The sequence below is a fragment of the Hydra viridissima genome, unplaced genomic scaffold (genome assembly GCF_058129835.1).
Source record: "Hydra viridissima isolate aposymbiotic clone 2 unplaced genomic scaffold, HvirCarnegie_v1 scaffold_5, whole genome shotgun sequence".
Lineage (NCBI taxonomy): Eukaryota > Metazoa > Cnidaria > Hydrozoa > Anthoathecata > Hydridae > Hydra > Hydra viridissima.
Window position 1 is genome coordinate 3,960,077 of NW_028324304.1, and position 20,264 is coordinate 3,980,340.

General features: G+C 29.1%; 1 protein-coding gene and 5 pseudogenes across 1 annotated transcript; 1 reads left to right on the forward strand and 5 right to left on the reverse strand.

Annotated features, from left to right (window-relative positions):
- Positions 1-285: 285 nt before the first annotated feature.
- LOC149888060 (uncharacterized) lies at positions 286-2,774 on the reverse strand (annotated as a pseudogene).
- Positions 2,775-3,567: 793 nt separating this feature from the next.
- On the reverse strand, positions 3,568-4,521 carry LOC149888061 (uncharacterized; annotated as a pseudogene).
- Positions 4,522-7,867: 3,346 nt separating this feature from the next.
- On the reverse strand, positions 7,868-9,231 carry LOC149888062 (uncharacterized). Its single transcript, XM_090088996.1, has 2 exons — positions 9,099-9,231; positions 7,868-8,997 (listed from the first exon to the last, which is right to left on the reverse strand). Exons 1-2 carry the CDS (start codon positions 9,229-9,231, stop codon positions 7,868-7,870), a joined length of 1,263 nt encoding a protein of 420 aa, XP_089945122.1.
- A 270-nt stretch (positions 9,232-9,501) lies between these two features.
- Positions 9,502-10,479, reverse strand: LOC149888063 (uncharacterized; annotated as a pseudogene).
- Positions 10,480-13,027: 2,548 nt separating this feature from the next.
- Positions 13,028-14,837, reverse strand: LOC149888064 (uncharacterized; annotated as a pseudogene).
- Positions 14,838-16,381: 1,544 nt separating this feature from the next.
- LOC149888065 (uncharacterized) lies at positions 16,382-20,257 on the forward strand (annotated as a pseudogene).
- The last annotated feature ends 7 nt before the right edge of the window (positions 20,258-20,264 follow it).

Below are 20,264 nucleotides of genomic sequence, written 5' to 3' on the forward strand. Positions count from 1 at the left end.
AAAAATAAATATGATATTTGAATTTTATTGAAATAATTATGGGAGTTTGAATTAAAAAATTAAACAAAATCGAAGTGTCCGGAAACTTTTGGCTTGCAGTGTATATATACATATATATATATATATATATATATATATATATATATATATATATATATATATATATATATATATATATATATATATATATATATATATATTATATAACTATTTAATTCTCGAATTAAATTATATATATATAATTTAATTCGAGAATTAAATAGTTATAACTCAAATTCTGTTTAACTAAAAAATATGAGTTAGAACTCGTGGGCAAACAACTGTTCCAGCTTTCTTTCCTTTAGTGTTTTTTTTTTTACATTTTCAGGATTATAGTCCACCATATACCTAACAAGTAAAATATATTATACAAGCTTTAATATTGGTTACACTAATTTATATGTGCAAAAATATAAGAGTTTTTATATATTTCTAACATTCCTTCTTGTTTTTTGATCAAAAATAAAAACTGGATTGATGTCTTAACTGGAAAATTAATATTACCTTTGTATAAAATCCAATGTTGCAAAGACATTCTGATCACATTGCATGTTCATCACATAATGCAATGCAAATGATACACCAACAGCTGATAAAGGATCAGTGAATGTATACGAAAGTTTTTTTTCAATTAATACATAAAAATGTTTTGATTCGAACCAAGTGCCTGTTAACAAAACAATAAAATATATTTTTGTTGTATGTTCAATGTTTAACAATATCAGTCAGAAAAAATGGCCCTGCTATTGGTAAGATATGACCCAGTTTAACTGTGGTAAGTATAGAAGTAGCTTATAAACCTCTGATTTTCCTAGTACTAGCATCATAATGAAAATACTTAGGCCTGATCTGCAAACAGGCCAGAAAGAACATCAGGTTTTATATAATTCCTTTAACTCTTTTAATCCTCTCTAAGTAAATGTAATTATCCCAACCATACAAGTGTAGGTTTGGATAATAGTTACAGGAAGTTTACCTTTACTAAAAAAAATTTACCAAACTAAAATATAAATAAAGCTAAAAAAATTTACCTTTTGCTATAATTATTGGATGAGAAGTAGGGCAAAGATCTTCCATCTCTGGTATTGTGGCTAAAATCTGATAAAGAATTAAGTATTCAAATTTCATAGTTATTGTAAACAAACATTTTTCAAATGAAAAACTTACATTTACTGATAAAATCATATGTTCAGATTTATCCCCAAAATGAGCTATAAGTAAAGGCAGCCATGCCCAATAAATTGCTTGCTGAATGCCTCCATAGTTTATACTTGTACTTTTTGCATCAAGTAAAACTTTCTTTACTGCATTTTTTTAAGTAGTGACTTCAAAGTATAAGAAAATAAGATTTGATTGTCCATTAATGAAAAACTCATCAGATTTGAAAAATGATCCGTAAGATATTCCAATTGTGACAAAAATGGCCATTGAAACAAAACTTCAGAAAATGGAATTACATCATTTATTGTATGGCGTTGCAAAGAATATGTCTGCCATCAGTTTATCAACGTCATCTTTTGGCCAAGGCAAATTTCTGAACAATTGTTGTAGCTGTTCCTAAAGAAATACATGCGAATATTAAATTAATTACTATATACCTATTTGCAATAAATAAGTATAAAATTAAATATTAAAGATGTTGAAACAAATAATACAAATATAAAAATAAATAAGTTTAAAAAAAAGTTATTTTAAAAATAGATAATAAAGATGTTTATATCTATTTTAAAATGGATATTCAAGATAAAAATATTTAAGTTGAAAATAAATAATTAAGTTTTTAGAGAAACTAAATTTTTATTGTGTTGAAATTGTTTTGAATATAAAATTGGTCTACCTTGGCATTTGGTAAGTCCACAGATTCACTGGAAAAATTTGGGTCCCAATTATGTATATTGTGTATATTTAGTTTCATTTTCTTAGATTGATTTGATAACAAGGGAACTTTCCGATTAGCATTTTCTTTCCTTGATTCCATTCTATACATTAATGTTTCAACTCCACTACTGACTATTTTGCCGTTTATTTCGTCCATAAATGCATCCGGATATCTATAACATGAAATTCATATGTCAGAAAATGCTATAGTTTCCAAGATCTATAAAAACTTATAACTTATGCAAGCTTTATATCATATTTGAATATTATTAGCTGTGTATAAACTTTTTTTCAATTCAACAACAATAAACTGTTAATGCTATATTATTCAATATATTTTTAATATAGTATAAAAAGAATAGCAAACCTTGCAACAACTTTTTGAGCTATAACCCGTAAACTATTTCGATTAGGCTTTTGATCATAATGGAAAACATCACTCATTAATGTACCAACCATTTTTCTTATATTTGATTCGGAGGGCTTTCGCTTGCTGTTGATGTCACTTAAAAACTCAGCAGGAAAAGTATCCCATTTTACAATATATGTTTGTGCTCAATTTGAAGATCCTGATGAAGATAAAGTCGAAGGTTCTGCATATGGTGGGGTAACTGATGAAATCTGAAAAGGTGGAGTAACTGATGACAGTTCAGAAACAGAGACAGGTTGACATGCAGACAAAAAACGCCTAGCCTTTATCGGAGGCATTAATGCAGTTAGGTTTTCTTCTTTAAGATATTTCAAATCGCTTTCTGTCTCAAGCCCCAAAAGAACAAATCATTCACAATCTTACCAGCTTCAAGACCTTGCATTGTTGAAAAGATATTAGTTATTTTTTCTCTTAAAAGGATATACATTTTTTCTAAAAAAAAGATTAAAAGTAATTAATTCATGATGGTAAATTTATGTGTTTGTATATATATATATATATATATATATATATATATATATATATATATATATATATATATATATATATATTAGGGTGTCCCAAATTTTAACTTTTTTTTTAATTTCAATGTGCACGCAGTTTTTTCCCATTCTCTTGTGTCTCCTGATAGTAAATATATATAAAAAAACATTTTAGGAAATCAATTTTAGCTATATGTAAAATTCCAATTTTTGTTAAAAACCTAAATTTTACACATTTTCTTAATAAAAATACAAAAATGTTTAAAAAAATATGTATTTTAGGAATAGCAAACTATATATTTTTTAACTGGGACTTAGAAAGAACCTTTTTAAGCTTCTTTCTATTGTCCCTTGCCACCAGCATTAAATTTTGTTGCATAATGTCAGATTTGTATCCACATACAAAGTCCTGAATAAGGCGTATGTTCCTTTCTGCTCAATCGCTAACGCAAGTCAAATTTATAACAAATTTTTTGAATAAATCTAATGACTTCAAGGCTTTTTCCTTCCTCCACAGTTCTACTTCACCATCAGGGACTTCAGCAATTTTCAACAGAAGCCAACTCTCCGGACCTACCAATTCCCAACGCTCAGTGGACTCTGATATGACGGGTAGCTTAGGTTTTCCAGTTTTGAACTTGTTAGGAACGTCATACTGAACTAATCTGTCCAACATCTTTATTTTCACTTCCTGTTCTACATCTTCATCAGCCAGAGATAGCAGCACCAACTGCTCAGTTAAGTACCAGTTGTGTCTTTGCATACTAGCAACCAATACTGAACCAAGATTGAGATATTTATCTTTGATGCTAAATGCATTTTTGAAAACGGCAAGATCATTTGAGGGTGATTTTGCAACCAAATACGACTTTAGAAACCAAGGTGCATACCAGACAGATGTGAAGAATGCCGCTGTCTCTATCATATTTCTTTCCTTTTCGCTCATAATCATGGTGATCTTATCTGTTATTCTCAAGGTAAGAATGTATAAAGCATCAGCCATAAACCTAAAGATTAAAATTTTGTTACCATTAATATTTATCATATTTTTTATTTATAATACTTGCACAAATTTTATAATTTATCTATAAGGTTTTATTTTTTGAATATACTTTACCTGGCTTCATGGCAGGCTCGAGGTTGATGGAAACAAAATCCAGGTACTTCTCCTCCCAAATAGAAAACAAAAAGCTCACATAGTTTCCTGTAATCACTCCTGACAAATGTTTTTGAGGCAAGGGCTTCTTTTCCAAACTCCAGAGCTTTCTTAGCAATTTCATAAAGGGGTGACCCAGTCTGAAGCTGACTCCAATCAAACCTAACTAGATCTAGCATCTTGTCCGCCTCTTTCTTGACTGAATACCAACTTTTCTGGAGTTTGACATACAGCCCTTTTCTTGGGGCCTTCGTCTTCTCTCCAGTCAAAGCCTCCATAAAGTGTGAGATGTGTATTTCTAGCATATGTCTTCTACAGAGAAACCATAAAAGTGGAGTGTTAAGGATGGAGCTAAGGATAACAATAGCTCCAGAGTGTATTCCAGTATTAGATGCCGTAGTGTCGCAGCAAACAGCAAATATTTGATCAACAATGTTGAAGTATTCTAGCAGATTCAAAATTGCTACAGCCTGGTCACTACCTTTGGAACTAGCTGTCTGAACAGCACCTAGCAGTATGTCATCTGTGTCATCCATATCAGGGGATGTAACACTCACCGCTATTCTTTCTACAGAAACAGTTATTTTCAGATCTTCTTCAATCTGTTTCACCCGTTTTCCATCAAAACGAACACATAGCTTTTTTCCCTTCGGAGCTGTTATAATTTCTTGTCTGAGTTTATCTCCTACTGCCTCTATTTTTTGGAATCTCTTTCTATGAACTGTACTTCTTGATAGAATAATATCTTCTAGATTCACACCAGCTTTATTGCAAATAGCAGCTACTATGGAAGTTTGTGGTCGTATACCTACTCTGTATCGGGCGGAAACTGCAGTAGTACAGTCAACCAGATCTTCAGCACTTATACTTATCATTATCTTAGATTTAGTAGAATGACTGAGTCTATTAGGTAAATCTTCATCATCTAAAGAATCTAAACTTGGTTCCGATTCAGATTCATTTTCAGATGAATGCAAAGAAACCTCAAGGTCATTGGATTTTACTGCATTCATTGTGGTTCTACCTTTACCTATTGCCTCCTCCATCCTCTTGAGCCTAATATTTTTATTTTCAACTGAATTTTGTAATACTTCATCAATTTCTTCTGTAATATACATGTTTCGCTCTCCTTTTTGATCTAGATAGAACTGAATATCCTCATCTTTTGCATTCTTAGAACGAAAACGATCCTGATTTACTTTTTGTTCAAAATTTGGTAATGAAATATCAAAGAGTGTATTACTCTCCTCTAAAAACTCTGTCTGTATCTTAGAGAAGTTGCCTTCACTAGAGTTCCAGTTCAATGATTTGAGATGATACAAATTTATGTACTTATTATGGAGCTTCAGTATCTTGTCCCTGACACTGCATCCACTGATGATAAAATCTTGAAACCCTGCTTTCTTCCAAGTGTCTATTACAGCGGAGGCAACACATCTTTGTTCAGAATTCTTGCAGAAACTATCTTTACATATCAGATCCCTGTTCTCATGTTTCTGAGGGCAGGCTACTATCAATTTAGTAGATTGAAATCTTATAGATCTAAAATAAAAATAGACAAGTATTAATCATTATGTTTTTTTTTTTCTTACGTAATTTTTTTACTCATTGCGTCTCATTTTTAACACTTGTAGGGGAGGAGGTTTAAATGGTCTATTTTATGCAATACAGATTAAATCTGTATTGCATATAATAGACCATTTAAAAATTTTATCATTGTTTTATAGTATATTTATATAACAATAATAATTATTTGTTTTACCTGGGAGATTTTAGAAACTGGATGTATCTAAGAATATTTCCAATGGTTGCCAGCAGGTTTATTGGAAGCCCATTGATTCTGTACTTTCTCTTCTAACTCTTATTTTTTTTGTTTTTTTGAGTACGACCCATTTAAGTTATTAATTTTATTATTACTTAATCCTAAAACAATATTAAAAAAATTTAATTCTAATTTCCCCCTAAAAAAATTACATTTAATGATATAATTTTCAAGTAAATATATGTATATTGAAGATATTCATAACTATTACATAATTATATATGAAAAAATTGGTTCTTATTTCAGTAAAATAAGTTTCTAGTTATTACTATAAGCTGTTAAAATCAAAATAATAAACAAAAACCATTTAAAACAAAACAGTATACAGAAAACACAAAGATTGTTCAAGTAGTCATTATTATCAATATTTTCTGTGAATCAGGCTTCAATGAACCTTCTATAAAAAAATAACAGATGGATTAATTCTTATATAGTCTAAAATCATTGGTTTTCAAATCCTCTAGGGTAAGGGGCATTAAAAATGTAAAATTATTAGGTCCGCATCTAAAATAGTGTTAAAAAATGTCAAATTTGATCAAAAATGAAGAAATTTTGATTTTACATATAGCTGAAATTGACCTCAAAAAAAAATTTTAGTCATACATATGAACTCAGTAGACAAAACGGAATGGGAAAAACATGCGTGCAAAAATTTTTTTTTTTGGGACACCCTAATATATATATATATATATAAATAAATATATATATATAAATAAATATATATATATATACATATATTTATATATATATATATATACACACACACACACACATATATATATATGCAAGTTAATTCTGTTAACTTGATGTAGGTTTTACAAGTATTATTCGTGAAAGTATAGTTAAAGTACACTTTTTTTGTATATTTTCTAAAAATGTTTATAAACTTACAAATATTTTTAAAAATATTTATACCAATATGATAACAAACTTTTTATTAGGGTCCTCCGAATCGCTTCAATTCGCGAATCAAGTGTCGCTTTGATTCGAGATTCAATTCCAAAAAAATGGTTCGAGTTTTTCAAATCATATTTTACTTTTTGAATGTTGTCGTACTTTTAGATTTCCAACGCTAAAATTTATTTGAAATGCTTTTTTTTATCCCAGACAGAGTAAGAGTAATCAAAAATTGTTTTAATACCCCTTTTAAAATAACACTGATAAATTATTCCGGGCAAAAATAATTTGTTCAAAGATTTTTTTCATCTTTGGGGAAAAAATGCTTAAAATTGGTTTCTTTATATTAATGATTTCGATTCGTGATTTGATTCGCATATCAAAACCTGCTTCAATTCGAGACTCAAAACAAAAAATGCCAATTTGCAGGGCCCTACTTTTTATCTATATTTAATATTTCAAGTTATAATAGATGAGAAAAATATTTTGTATAGAAATTACTTGAGTATAATTTAGACAATGCAATGGTATCTATTTTGTTAAGTTTTTATAGAATTTAAAGTTCTAAAAATTCATTCAAATGACTTGAAAAGTGCCAACTTAATTGTAAACAATCAACTAAAAATGAAAAATAAAAACAATTAAAATATTATTAATCATCAAGCAAAAACAAAGTACAAGCAATACATTTTAAAAGTCAAAACTACTAGTACTTCTGAGATTTTCTGCTTATAAAATAAATTATAAAATTTTTTAGCAAATACAATTAAAATACTATTTATAGCTCAAAAACAAAAGCTGAAAGATGATGAAGAAATTTTAATTTTTATGACAATGAAGTCTTTACATTTTTAAATTTACAAAAAAAAAAAAAAAAAATACAATTTCTATTTAAAGAATGCTCTCAATAAATATACCAAAACAATCATAAACATAAGAAAACAACTACTTAAGATCTCTAATTAAAGTTAAATAATATATTAATACCATTTTATAAATTTATTTCAACTTAGATAGTGAATGAAATATGATTTATTTAATATTTATTGTTAATATATAAATATTGTTATTATTATATAAAAATGTGTACAAATAATAAAACATTTATAAAAAATTTTAATAAAATAAATTTCATTAACGATCTAAGTTGAATTAAATGTTTCTCATGTATCTAATATAGCATGCTTTAAAATTAAATAAACATTACTATCAATCCTATAACCCCATAAAGGACAATAATCTGCTAAATCGTCGATTGGTATAGAAATAGGTCTGCTGGCAAAGTCACTTCCCAATGATAAAAAACCAAAATCAGATAACCATTCAGAATGATACTTTTTTAACACAAGGAAAGATTTCAATTCAGAAAAAACTGCTACAATAATTTTTCCAACAATAAACACTGAATCATTTCGACATATTATTACAAATTGGTCTCTTTTATAGGTGGTCCCTCTATATGTAAGCTTAAATGAACAAACTTTTTTTGAATGTAGAATATTAGCAATTGCTTCTGTTATTTCAACTGTGAACATAGATTCGTCAAAATAAAAAGAATTAGATCCTCCGTCAATATCATTAGAAAATGAATTTCCTCTTAAAACATATGACTGAAACAGTTGATGAGACTCAGCTAAATGCTTAATAACATTAATAAAATTTTGTGCTCTTCTGGCAGATCTTTTAAAAAACATGTGTTTACTCTCCAATCTTAGAGTCCATAGTCTTACTTGAGGGCCACATTTTAAAATTAAAAAAGGGTAATATACATGTAATGGTGTTGGACGAAGAGGGACATCTGGAAATATTTTTTTTCTTTGTTCCAGGTACTCATTTATTAAATGCTGCAAATGTAATACTTGTACTAAAGAAATATTACTTGCACAAATAAGTTCTGTTATTTCACGTAGCAAAAGTATAAGCTGCCACACATTTTGTTCATAATTGAAAATCCGACCTATTAATAATAAAGGAAGAAAACGTAAAAAAATCCAATTTTGAACTGCATTTCCTTTTAATCTCTCACTTTTAGGTGATAATAGTGCTGGGCGATCTCCCTTGTCATCACCTTTTAAAGAAAACATTCTGATAGCACCATTTATATGTTGATAAGTGAAGCATCCATCATTAACTAGTTTTCTAATTGCTATAGCTAAATTATATTGAATAACACCTTCAAACAAATCATGAGCTAGACAAGGTGGTAAACCTGGAGCGCAAGTGTTATAAGACTCTAACTGATTAAATATGGAGTCTCTTGCAATACCAAAACAAAAACGATCTTGAGGATTTGCTTTAAAGTTAAAAGACAATTTTTATGATGTTCAACTGAGCGGATTTCAGCTTTATATGGTAAAACTTGAAGCTCATTTTCTTTTATAAGACAAAACCTACAAATATGGCCTTTCTTTGAACTAAACCCAAGAGAATATCCACCTAAAAAATGGCTACTCAAATTATCACCCAGAATAGCAACAATACCAGCTTTCCACTGATCATTACCACTTTGAATTCCATCAACTTCCATACTTTTCAGGTCTCTTAGCAACTTTCTTTAAAAATAGTGGCTTGAGAGAAGGATTTTAAATCCTTATCACGACTTAACTGCACAAGATAAATATTATTAAGGGATATTCTTAAGTGAGGTGGCAAATTTCCAACAACCATATAAGTTGCTGAAATCTGATGCCTAATTCTTGCTGAGCCCAGGGGATTGACTAATTCAAAAGTATCTTGATATAAAAACAGATGTAAAGAATTAGGATACTTCTGAAAAAATAGATTGTTACAAAATGCTTCACCATGAAAATAATCTGAATACATATCTAAGGTTGCACGTGGCTGTTGCTTGATTAAAGAAATAAACTCAGAATTGGTACATAACTTTTGTAAAGTTTCTTTTATTGGAATATAATATGCGTGACATTCCAAACCATGTTCATTTCATCCTAAAGAAATCTCTAATGGTTCAACAAAATCCAAATTATTTTTAAAGTATTTTTTTTTATATAAGCTGATCTTAACAAACCCTTTTCTTTTGATAACCCAATTGCAATAGCATCTCTATTTCTCACTTGGTGCATAACATCATGTAATTCTTTATCAGGGATACTATTTGACAAGTCCTTCATTAATATGTATTTAGTTTGATGTTGGTTTATTGTATTTAAAATAAAAATTTCTTCTGCAATATACTGAACTGTTGTTGAAGGAATGTGATACTGACACTGCAATTTTAAGAAAAACAAAGCTATGTTGTGAATCACATCATTAGTGTGAAATTCAATTCTATCAATGTTTTCATTTATAAATGGATGATCATTTGGATTGGATATAATTTCTGAAGCTGGAATTATTTGATTAAAATAACCCAGTTGCCTATCAATCCGATGATACCTTGATAAATGTGCTGTGAAGGAAGACCTAACTTTATATTGTTGCTTACATCCTTCATATGGACAAGTTACTAAAACTCTGTTTTTAGCATGTGATTTCAAATGTGCTAATAATTTGTGGAAAGGAAGTTCAATTTTGCAAGTTAAAACAGAACAACTCCTGTCATTTCAATGTTTTCAAATTTACTAAGCAGTTTTCCGTTATTGGTTTGATCATGAAATCTATATATATGAGTCGTAAAACCTCCTAAAGTTCTGAATTTCCATTTGCATCCTTCAACTCCACATGGAATGTCATATACACAACTGTGTAATGTGTTGTGTTGGACATAATTTGTCAAGGAAGAAGTTACAAACTCACAGAAATTGCAAAGAAGCATGATAATCTATAAATTCTATAAACAGATACAGTATGCGACAAAAGTGTTTACATGTTTTTGAAAAATATTCTTTTTTAAAATAAATGATTGAAATACATGTTTATATATCAATATATATATACCAAAATAAAGGTAATTCATTGTAGTTTCATGTTTTGAGCCTGAATTTAAATGAATGAGAAGTGTTTATAGCAAATTATTTATTGAAACAAAATGTCAGATGTAAACAGTTTTGTCGCGATTTATGCTATTATTAATTTTAATGCGAATTTAATACTTTGTGGCTATATTTTTAATTTGTTTAAATAAAACATATCTCAATTAGTAATAAACGGTTTATTTAAACTTAAAATTCGTAATGTAAACAACAGAAAAATTATAATTGAAAGAATGAAGAAAGTGTTGAAAGAAATTGAAAATTTAGCTGTTCAGAAGCTTAAATCAGGATTGTCTCTTCGTGAGACAGGACGAAAACTTAATATATCTTATTGTTTAGTCTATAAAATTAAGAAGCGAAACGATATAGAGGAGAAATGCAACAAAAATGGACGCAAGAAAATTTTCACTACTCGAGATCAGAGAACAATTTCTAGATTAATCATGACAAATAAAGCAAAATCAGCACACGATGTAAAGAAACAATTAAATAATGCTCAAGGTACAGTGGTAAGTACTCGAACAGTGCAGAGAGAACTCAAGAGAATTGGATTCAAGGCAAAAAAGAAGATCAAGAAACCAATACTAACACCGAAACATCGTAAACAACGATTGGAATTTGCAAAGAAGTATGAAAACTGGACTTTTGCTGAGTGGAGTAAGGTGATTTGGACAGCCGAAAGCAAGATTAACTTGATTGGCTCTGATGGCATTCGATATGTATAGAAAAAAGCTGGAGAAGGAATTTCTGATCGTGACTTTATTCCAACAGTAAAATATGGCGGCGGAAAGTTGTTGTTTTGGGGATGTTTCTCTTCGTCTGGTGTTGGTAAAATCGTAAAAATTGATGGAATAATGGACGCGAAACATTATATTGACATTTTAAACAATGGCTATTTGTCTAGTTTACGAGGATGGCGAAAGCAAATTCGTTCGACACTTTTTATGCAAGACAATGATTCAAAGCACAAGGCAAAAATTACATTAGAATTCCTAAATTCGAAGAAATTTAAGATTCTAGAGTGACCTGCGCAAAGTCCCGATCGAGAATCTTTGGTCTATTGTGAAGAATCGAGTTTATAATTATGAAACAAGAGCAGCCAGTCGACAAGAATTATGGGAACGAGTTGAGTATGTCTGCAGTTCGATAACTGTTGAAGAATGCAAGAAGTTGATTGGTAGCATGCCTGCGAGAATTGCAGCAGTCATTAGAAGTCGTGGAGGCTACACAAAGTATTAATTTCGCATTAAAATTAATAATAGCATAAATCGCAACAAAACTGTTTACATCTGACATTTTGTTTCAATAAATAATTTGCTATAAACACTTCTCATTCATTTAAATTCAGGCTCAAAACATGAAACTACAATGAATTACCTTTATTTTGGTATATATATATTGATATATAAACATGTATTTCAATCATTTATTTTAAAAAAGAATATTTTTCAAAAACATGTAAACACTTTTGTCGCATACTGTAATTTATATATATATAAGTTATTATTCAGTTGCCTAGATTTGCCTGTTTATATAATATAGTATAGTAAAAATAATATTTTGTTATTATATTACACAAAGATTGTATAATGTAATATTATATTACATTTTACAATTTTTGTATAACATAATATTGTAACAAAATGCTATTTTTACTATATTATATTATATAAAAAGTCATAAAAAGAATATATTAAATATAGTCTATATAAATATAAAATATAAAAAGACTATACTAAATATAGTAAAAAAAATGCTATTTTTACTATATTATATAAAATAAGGATATTTCAAATATCATATACATAGGGCAACTACCCTCAAATTTCAAAACTACACATATAAAGTAATTTTCTTTTTAGTCATATTGGAAATATTATACTGACATTAAAAATACCAAAAAACACATAAAATTGTTGCTCGTTGCTATGGTAACCAAGAAATAGCTGAAAATACCACAAAAACTGTGTTTAAGCCGTAAAAAGATAAAGCCCTGTAAGTTAAGGAGTGTCAATGAAGTTTTGCAGAACTGTTCTAAATATCTGAATTTGTGATATGAACGAAGCAGATTTTTTGAATAAATATTTTTTCTCCATATAAGGCTACAGACAAATTAGGTTTTTCAAAAAAGGGTCAAAATGCAAAGAAAAAAACTTAATAACTCAAAGTTTTAAGTCATATTAGAAATTCTACTCCGATCATATCATAAATATTGGCAAAATGAAGAATCTCTGAAAAATTCATCATGACAGCATGTATACTATTCAAGATTTTTTTACCGACGTTTTAAAAAAGCAAATTCTCAGAAAACGCAAAACAAAAAATAAAATCATAAATTATTGTTCATTCGATAAATATTTTTTTAAAAAAATTACTTTTTAAAAGAATATTTTAAAAACTACCAGATTCATAATATTCCTTGGACTTTACTATTGACTTTTGGTGATCATTCTTTGACAATGGTTGATGTCGTAACAACTTTCGTTTAATCTTAAAACTTTCACTCGATTTAAATGATGATAGATTAATTCGTTTTTTGTTTATGAGTCTGCAACCAGCTAAAGTAAAATGTCCTGGTTTCATATTTAGTTTTTCTTAAATTAAAATAACAGACTTCATATTAATGTTAAAATTTGCAACAGCATCATACACTCCCAACTCTAAACTGGCTAAACCAACCAAATTACCTTTTGGTAATCTTTTCCATATTAAATTATTAAAACTCTCATTGAAAATCTGGGTTTTGCCATGCAGACACTTTACTAATTCAGAATCTTTACTTAAATCAGCATATATTGGCTTGATTTTGAGAATAATATCAACAGGAATTCCTGGTCCAGGTTTGTATACGGAAGAAGACTTAGCTTTATCAATGTTGAATTTGCACCAACTATCGCCTCCAGTAGGGCAGTAAATGTGATAGTTATTTTCCTTAGAAGATGCTAAATGGAAAAGGCTTGCTAATACTGCTTTTTTCATTTTAATCAAGTCATTTTTATTGCTCTGGATAGCTACACCAAAAAAATTTTGCAAGCGATCAATAACTGCATTGGTTAGTCGACCACGACCACCCTAGACCCTTAAGACTTTTTTTTAACTTGCGTAAGCGAGTACCAACTCGTTTTTGGAAATGTCCTACACACTCAAACTTTTTTACCTTTATGTTTGGATATAGATCTTTGATAGAAAGATGCGATTTACTATCCCCATCACCAAGAAATTCAGTATATCTCAACTTGTGCTTTTCAATGGAACGTTTAAAAACTCTCACTGCACCAACAGATTCCATACCACCAGCTGTACCTTGATAATTGTACAAGCAAATATGTTTGTTTTTCCAATTAGCATATGCATCAGGATTTGATTTTCTTAATTTTTCCTTCATACAGCATGCTTTACATGAATTGTTCATAGGTTCAACATCAATTATTTTTCCACTATCTATTAAAATTGCGGTAAAAACACCATTCATTGACTGATATCCTCCTTTCTGCCGCGATCCATCGCATGATACACCAACATCAACAATATCTTCACCAGTTACATTTCCTTTTATTTCAGTTGCAGCACTAAGATTGTTTCGTTTGCAACACTTTTCACAACGTTTTTTATTTTTGTTGTTATTTTTGTATATTTTTTGGGTGTCATGGGTTTGGGCATACTCATGAGCTGAGTAAATTTTTCAATTCCAGTATGACTATGTCCTAATACTCTCATTGCATATATTGTCCTGTAGTTAATATCAAACCCTTTATCACAATTATCTGATGTATAAAATTCATGTTTATAATCACAAGATGGTGTAGTACAATTCAAATATAGCAACGATGCTAGACCTTTCTTTTTTTCATGGTGACCAACCAAGGTACAGTGCACAGTGTTCACATTGAGGGCACATTAACAGTGAAAGAACTTTAGATAAAATTTCAGTGTCTATAACTCTGTAACCACTAATTTTTTTAATGTTTTTACTTGGTATATTTGTAATGAATTTTACTTTCTTAGCAGATGCACCTAAAACATTACTGTCATTTAACTCACATCCACTTACATTACATGCATTTTTATTTTTCTGCACATTAAATACTCTTCTTTTTTTGTGGTACTTTGTCCTCTGCTTTACTCTATCATTCATTTTTATGTGTCTAATAATATCTAAATCATCCAAAAGATCCATAGGATTATTTTATATTTTTTTGTTTCTGCTGTAGGATAAATTAGCTTTGATATTGGCAAAATGAACAACAAACTTGATAAAATCGCAATTGTAAATAGCCTATGTTTGAATACAATAAGGAACAGAATATTATTTAGCAAAGAAGATTTAAATCAAAACATATATTTGAAACAGTACTCCAGGATAAGTTTACCAACAAAATATTCACCCCATAGCAACGCGTTGCTATGCAAATGTTTTTCTCTTGTGATCAAAAAAACATAAATTAAACAAAAACTTATAAAGAAATCTATAAATTTTTTTGCAGATTCAAAATCTACATAAAATTTTGCTCAATTATTAGAAAAAAAAATCCAATTTTTGAAAAAATTTGAGGGTAGTTGCCCCTTAAATGCAAACCAGCCGCATTTCATTATAACATAGTAAAGACTCACTTTTTATATTTCTAAAAGCTTGAACAACTTTAAGGGAAAAAAAAAAAAAACAACTTTTCAAAATAAAACTGCAATTAGTTAAAAAGACAATATATATATATCACGTTTAAGATAGTTTCAATATTTTCATTTTGGGTTCCTTTGAAGATTGCGGGGAATAAAGATGGCAATAATTGCTAATAAATATATTGGCTAGGATTCTACAATGTTTTTTTTGAAACTACTAAATCAATAAATTCGGATACCATCAAAAAGCTTTTAGGATAAGCTAACACGACAAATACATTTGTAAAGATGGTGAAATAAAACGTACAAATAAAATATCCAATGGCAGATATTATCACCAGGCAAAGTTAACCCACCATGATAAATCTCTGATATACTCACCAAATTGGTAAAAACAAAATGATGTATCTTAAACTGGGGGATCTTCTCTACTAACATTGCCAGCAATATTAACCAAAGACATTTTCATTTCTTTAGACAAATCGCTTTTAACTATAGGAAGATTATGAAAAACATTCAACAAAGTATCATCATGCATTACATAATTACATTTGCCACACAAATGACTTAATGAAACTTCTATATCATTAGCTATGAGTCCAATATTTAAGCAAAGTTTTTTTTTTTTTAAGTCATTTTTTTCCAATAATTACTGAACATTGATAAAACAGGTACCACCTGATCCTTGTCGAAGTTTTCCAAATGCTTTCTCAATAGAGTCACTATTAAAATGTCCAAAACAAACATTCTTATGACTTGTAATTAGTAAATATTTTACTAGTTCAACCATTCCACGACACTTATGGGAAAAACCACGACATAGTCTATAGAAATATACCCTGGTCTGGAAGCTATTGTTTTATTTTTTCGGTCACGTGTTCAATGTAGTTGCAAAACAAATCAGCCGTCGAAGTGAATTTTAAAAGATATATCAAAGAATTTTCAATTATAATTTATTTAAACAGTCCTTTTTAGAACTACATATAACTAATATATTTTAAGTAATTCCGGTTAGTGAATGTTAAAAGACATATCAAGGAAGTTTCACTTAAAATTTAATTAAACAGTCCTTTTTAGAACTAGATTTAAACTTAAGTAACGGTATTTGTAAAAAAAAAAAAAAAAGCAATGCCAGGTAGAAATTGCTGTCTTCCACAGTGCACAGTCTCAGATACAAATAAATACAAGTGTATTGGACTATTTCAAATATCTACAAGAAAAGATGAATGCCATACCATTTGGAGGAAAAAGTTGATTGATTTTCTTGCTATTTACCGTCCATTAGATGGATTATTAAAAGAAAGAATAACAAAAGGAAATGTTTATTTTTGTGAGAAACACTCTTCTCCAGAAGATATAGAATTTACAAGTGAGCACCTAATTTTCATGGCAATACTTTATATTATTATGCATGAGTAATATATAATGGTATCGCATTGTAATTATAATTATCATTATAGATAAAATGTATATCATTTTAGAAATGGAGTGCAAAGTCCTATGGCTTACCTTCTCGTTGGTGCACTTCGTTAAATAATTTAAACTTGTCTTAAGTCTAATTTACAAACCAAATAGCCAAGGCAACTTTTGTATTCATTTTGGTATTAAATAGATCCATGAAACAACATGCAACTAGTTAGTACAACTATATATATATATTAATATATATATGTATATATAATTATTTTTAACTCAATGATGTAAATGACTACTTGTCATTTACAACATTAAGTTAAAATTTACTTATGTAAAAAGACTTACCTGTTCTGTTGTCTCTTTTTAGAGACTGGAAGAAAAATATTACAACTTAGTGTTGTTCCTACCTTAAATTTACCTGTTAAATCACATCCAACTACTAAACCAACTGAAAGAAGGCACTTAAATATAGTTAAAGATATAGCAACAATAAATAAAAATGCCAACAAGCCTGTATACAATACTTTTGAAGAATTTAAAATACGTATTCGAAAGTTAAAGTTGAATGAATGGGAAATTAGTATTTTTGATGAAACAATTCTGTTTAAGCACATAGAAAATCCGTTTTTATCATCAAAGTTTGAAGTGTTTGTTGACACAAGTTTAGATTATTCATGCATTGTTTTTGGTTGGTCTTTACCAATCTGCACTGAGCCATATAAATTACATTCAAGATCTCTAAAAAATATAACAATTTCTTTGCTTCTGCAAAAACTTTTGTCTTATGATATATGTGATAGTATTAGAAACATTAGTTCTCCTGATTTGCTGTTACATACAGTGTCATGTAAAACCAATTTTAATCACGTTATTGATGGTTCTCCACCTGAATTAAAGACTTATTTGAGATCATCTGACTGTTTTGTTTGTGTTAAAGGACAGAATCAATGTATAGCTTGTGAAAACTTTATTATGAAATAAGAGTTTGAAAAAGCAAGATTAAATGTTACACTTCAGTTTGCTCAGTGCAATATGCAAAATGATATATTGAATAAAAGCATTGTAATTGGTGAAGAATTAAAAAAAGATATTGCAATTGTTATGGAATCAAATGCAGAAAAATATACACCTTTCATGAAACTTTTTTAGAATGAACAAAAAAAAGCTGCCTGTTGTCATCCAAATGCAGTCAAGTATCATCCTATGATTATAAGATTTTGTTTGTCACTTTGCATAAAATCTGCATCAGCTTATGATGAACAAAGAACATTTAATATTTTAACCCTTCCTAGTTCCAGGACTTAAAGGGATTACAAAAATGCAATTAAACCTTCTGCTGGTTATAACTCCAAAATTATAGAAGAACTAATAAAAACATCATCTAAGCTAAAAGATCATCAGAGATTTGTTGTATTATCATTTGATGAAATTAAAATTCAATCTGAATTAGTATTTAATAAACATTCTGGTGACCTAATTGGATATGTTGATCTTGGAGATCCAGATATAAATTATTGTAGTTTTCCTGATTAGAACGAGCTAGCAAAACATGTTTTTGTATACTATGTTCAAGGGTTATCTTCAGATTTGAAATACGCTTTAGCAATTTTTGCAACTACAGATAGAAATGCCAGTCAGATTTTCAAAACATTTTGGGAAGCAGTATTAGTTCTTGAAGTTATTTGTAAATTATCTGTTGTAGCATGTGTTTCTGACGGTGCATCTGCAAATCGAAAATTTTATAAAATGCATGAAAAACATGGATAACTGTATTGATGAAGATTTAGTGTATCGCACCATGAACATTTATGCACCCTTAAAGATATATTTGGTTTTTTGCAGATGCTCCCCATTTGATGAAGACGTTAAGGAACTGTATATTTAATTCGAGTAAGCAAATTTTTAGTCATTTATCTATAATTATTTTTTTAAAGAAATAGTTTTCTATTCATAAAATGAATATTCTGTTAGGAAATGGAAAGAAATCAAGATTATTGTGGAATAATGGGAAAGAAATTTGTTGGGCTCACATTAAAAAACTTGTTGCTGATGAATTGAGTAGAGGATTGAAACTGATACCAAAGTTAACTATGGCACATGTTGATCTTAACCCCTATTCAATTATGAGAGTTAATTTAGCATGTCAGATTTTGAGCAAATCTGTTTCAAATGTTATTTTTTCTTATTATCCGCAAGAAATGCATGCCACAGCAGAACTTTGCTATTATATGGACAGTTTTTTTTGATTGCCTGAATATTCGTAATCAATCTGAAGGAACCAACAAGCGTAAAGATTTTTTAAAACCTTTTACAAGCATTAGTGATCCAAGATTTTGTTGGTTAAAAAACTGCTTCTTATAATATTTTGAAAAATGGAGGCAAAGTATCTTAACAAGACAAGGTTTTTCCGATAGTGAAAAAGAGAAAATGTTTATATCATCACAAACATTTGAAGGTTAAAAGATCACCTCATGACACCAATAAACTTAACAAGATCATATTTATTAATTGGGGTCCAAGAAAAAAATATTGATGAACTTAAACACTGACTATTTATCTGCATTTTGTAAGAGGCAAAAGAATTAATAAATCCAACTAATTCATCTTGAATTTTGTCACTAAAAAGTTCTTTAAAACAGTCTAAAATAGTTGAGTTTTCATTGAGATTTGCATTGACTCCAGGTTTATTATTAGGACAAAATCTAAACGAATGTGTTGGACTATCGTTGTAATCTTCTCCAAGAAGTACCCATGAATCAACATTTTCACAATTAGCAGATATACCACCGTTAAACTTTCTTTTTCTTTTATTTATAGGAGCAGCTTCTGTGGAAGAAGTCTCGCCTTTGATAATCAAAGGGGACGAGACAGTTTCTTCCATAATTGAATATTCTAAATCTTCTGAGCTAGAACTACACTCAGACTCACTTTCTGATTCACCATGATCTTCATTTAACCATTCAAGCATTATTTTAGAAGCTTCATTGGCACTATAGGTTACTTTTCGACGACTTCATTTTGATAGCGGTTTAAAAAAACCACAAACTTCGTAATAAAATATCTTGTTATAATTTATACAATATGACTGTTACTTTTTTTTAATAATGCAGAGAATTAAGTACACTTTTTGAATAAATCAGTAAAATGAGTCATAAATTAGTACTGATGTTCAAAACATGATAAATAATGAAGCACATCAGAAAGCCGCTACCAACGGCTTATGGTCAAAATAATTAAAAAACAAAAGCCGCTGTCAGCGGCTTGTGGTAGGGGAAGAGTTAACAGAGAAGTTTAACCAAGATGTTGCTGAAGAATATTTTGGACGACACCGAAGTATGGGTCGCAGAAACGAAAATCCAAATGTTTATCAATTTGGTTATCAGTCTAATGCTATAAGAATGCAAAGGTCAGTTGTTCCTGTAACAGGTAACACTAGAGGCAAACAAAAAAGATACATATCATGGGATAAAGTTGATGATGAGTTAATACAAAAAAGAAAATAACTTTTTTAAGTAAACAGAACTCTTGCAAATCATATCACAATATACAATATTAATAGTAGTATATATAATATATACACTATACAATATCAATA

Bases quoted from the DNA above. Each gene is read 5' to 3' on its own strand.
- LOC149888062 (XM_090088996.1), bottom strand. From the start codon at position 9,231: ATGGAAGTTGATGGAATTCAAAGTGGTAATGATCAGTGGAAAGCTGGT. The intron at 8,998-9,098 runs GTAGGTTTTGTC...TTAACTTTAAAG, and splicing joins TTCAAAGAAAGGCCATATTT to CAAATCCTCAAGATCGTTTT.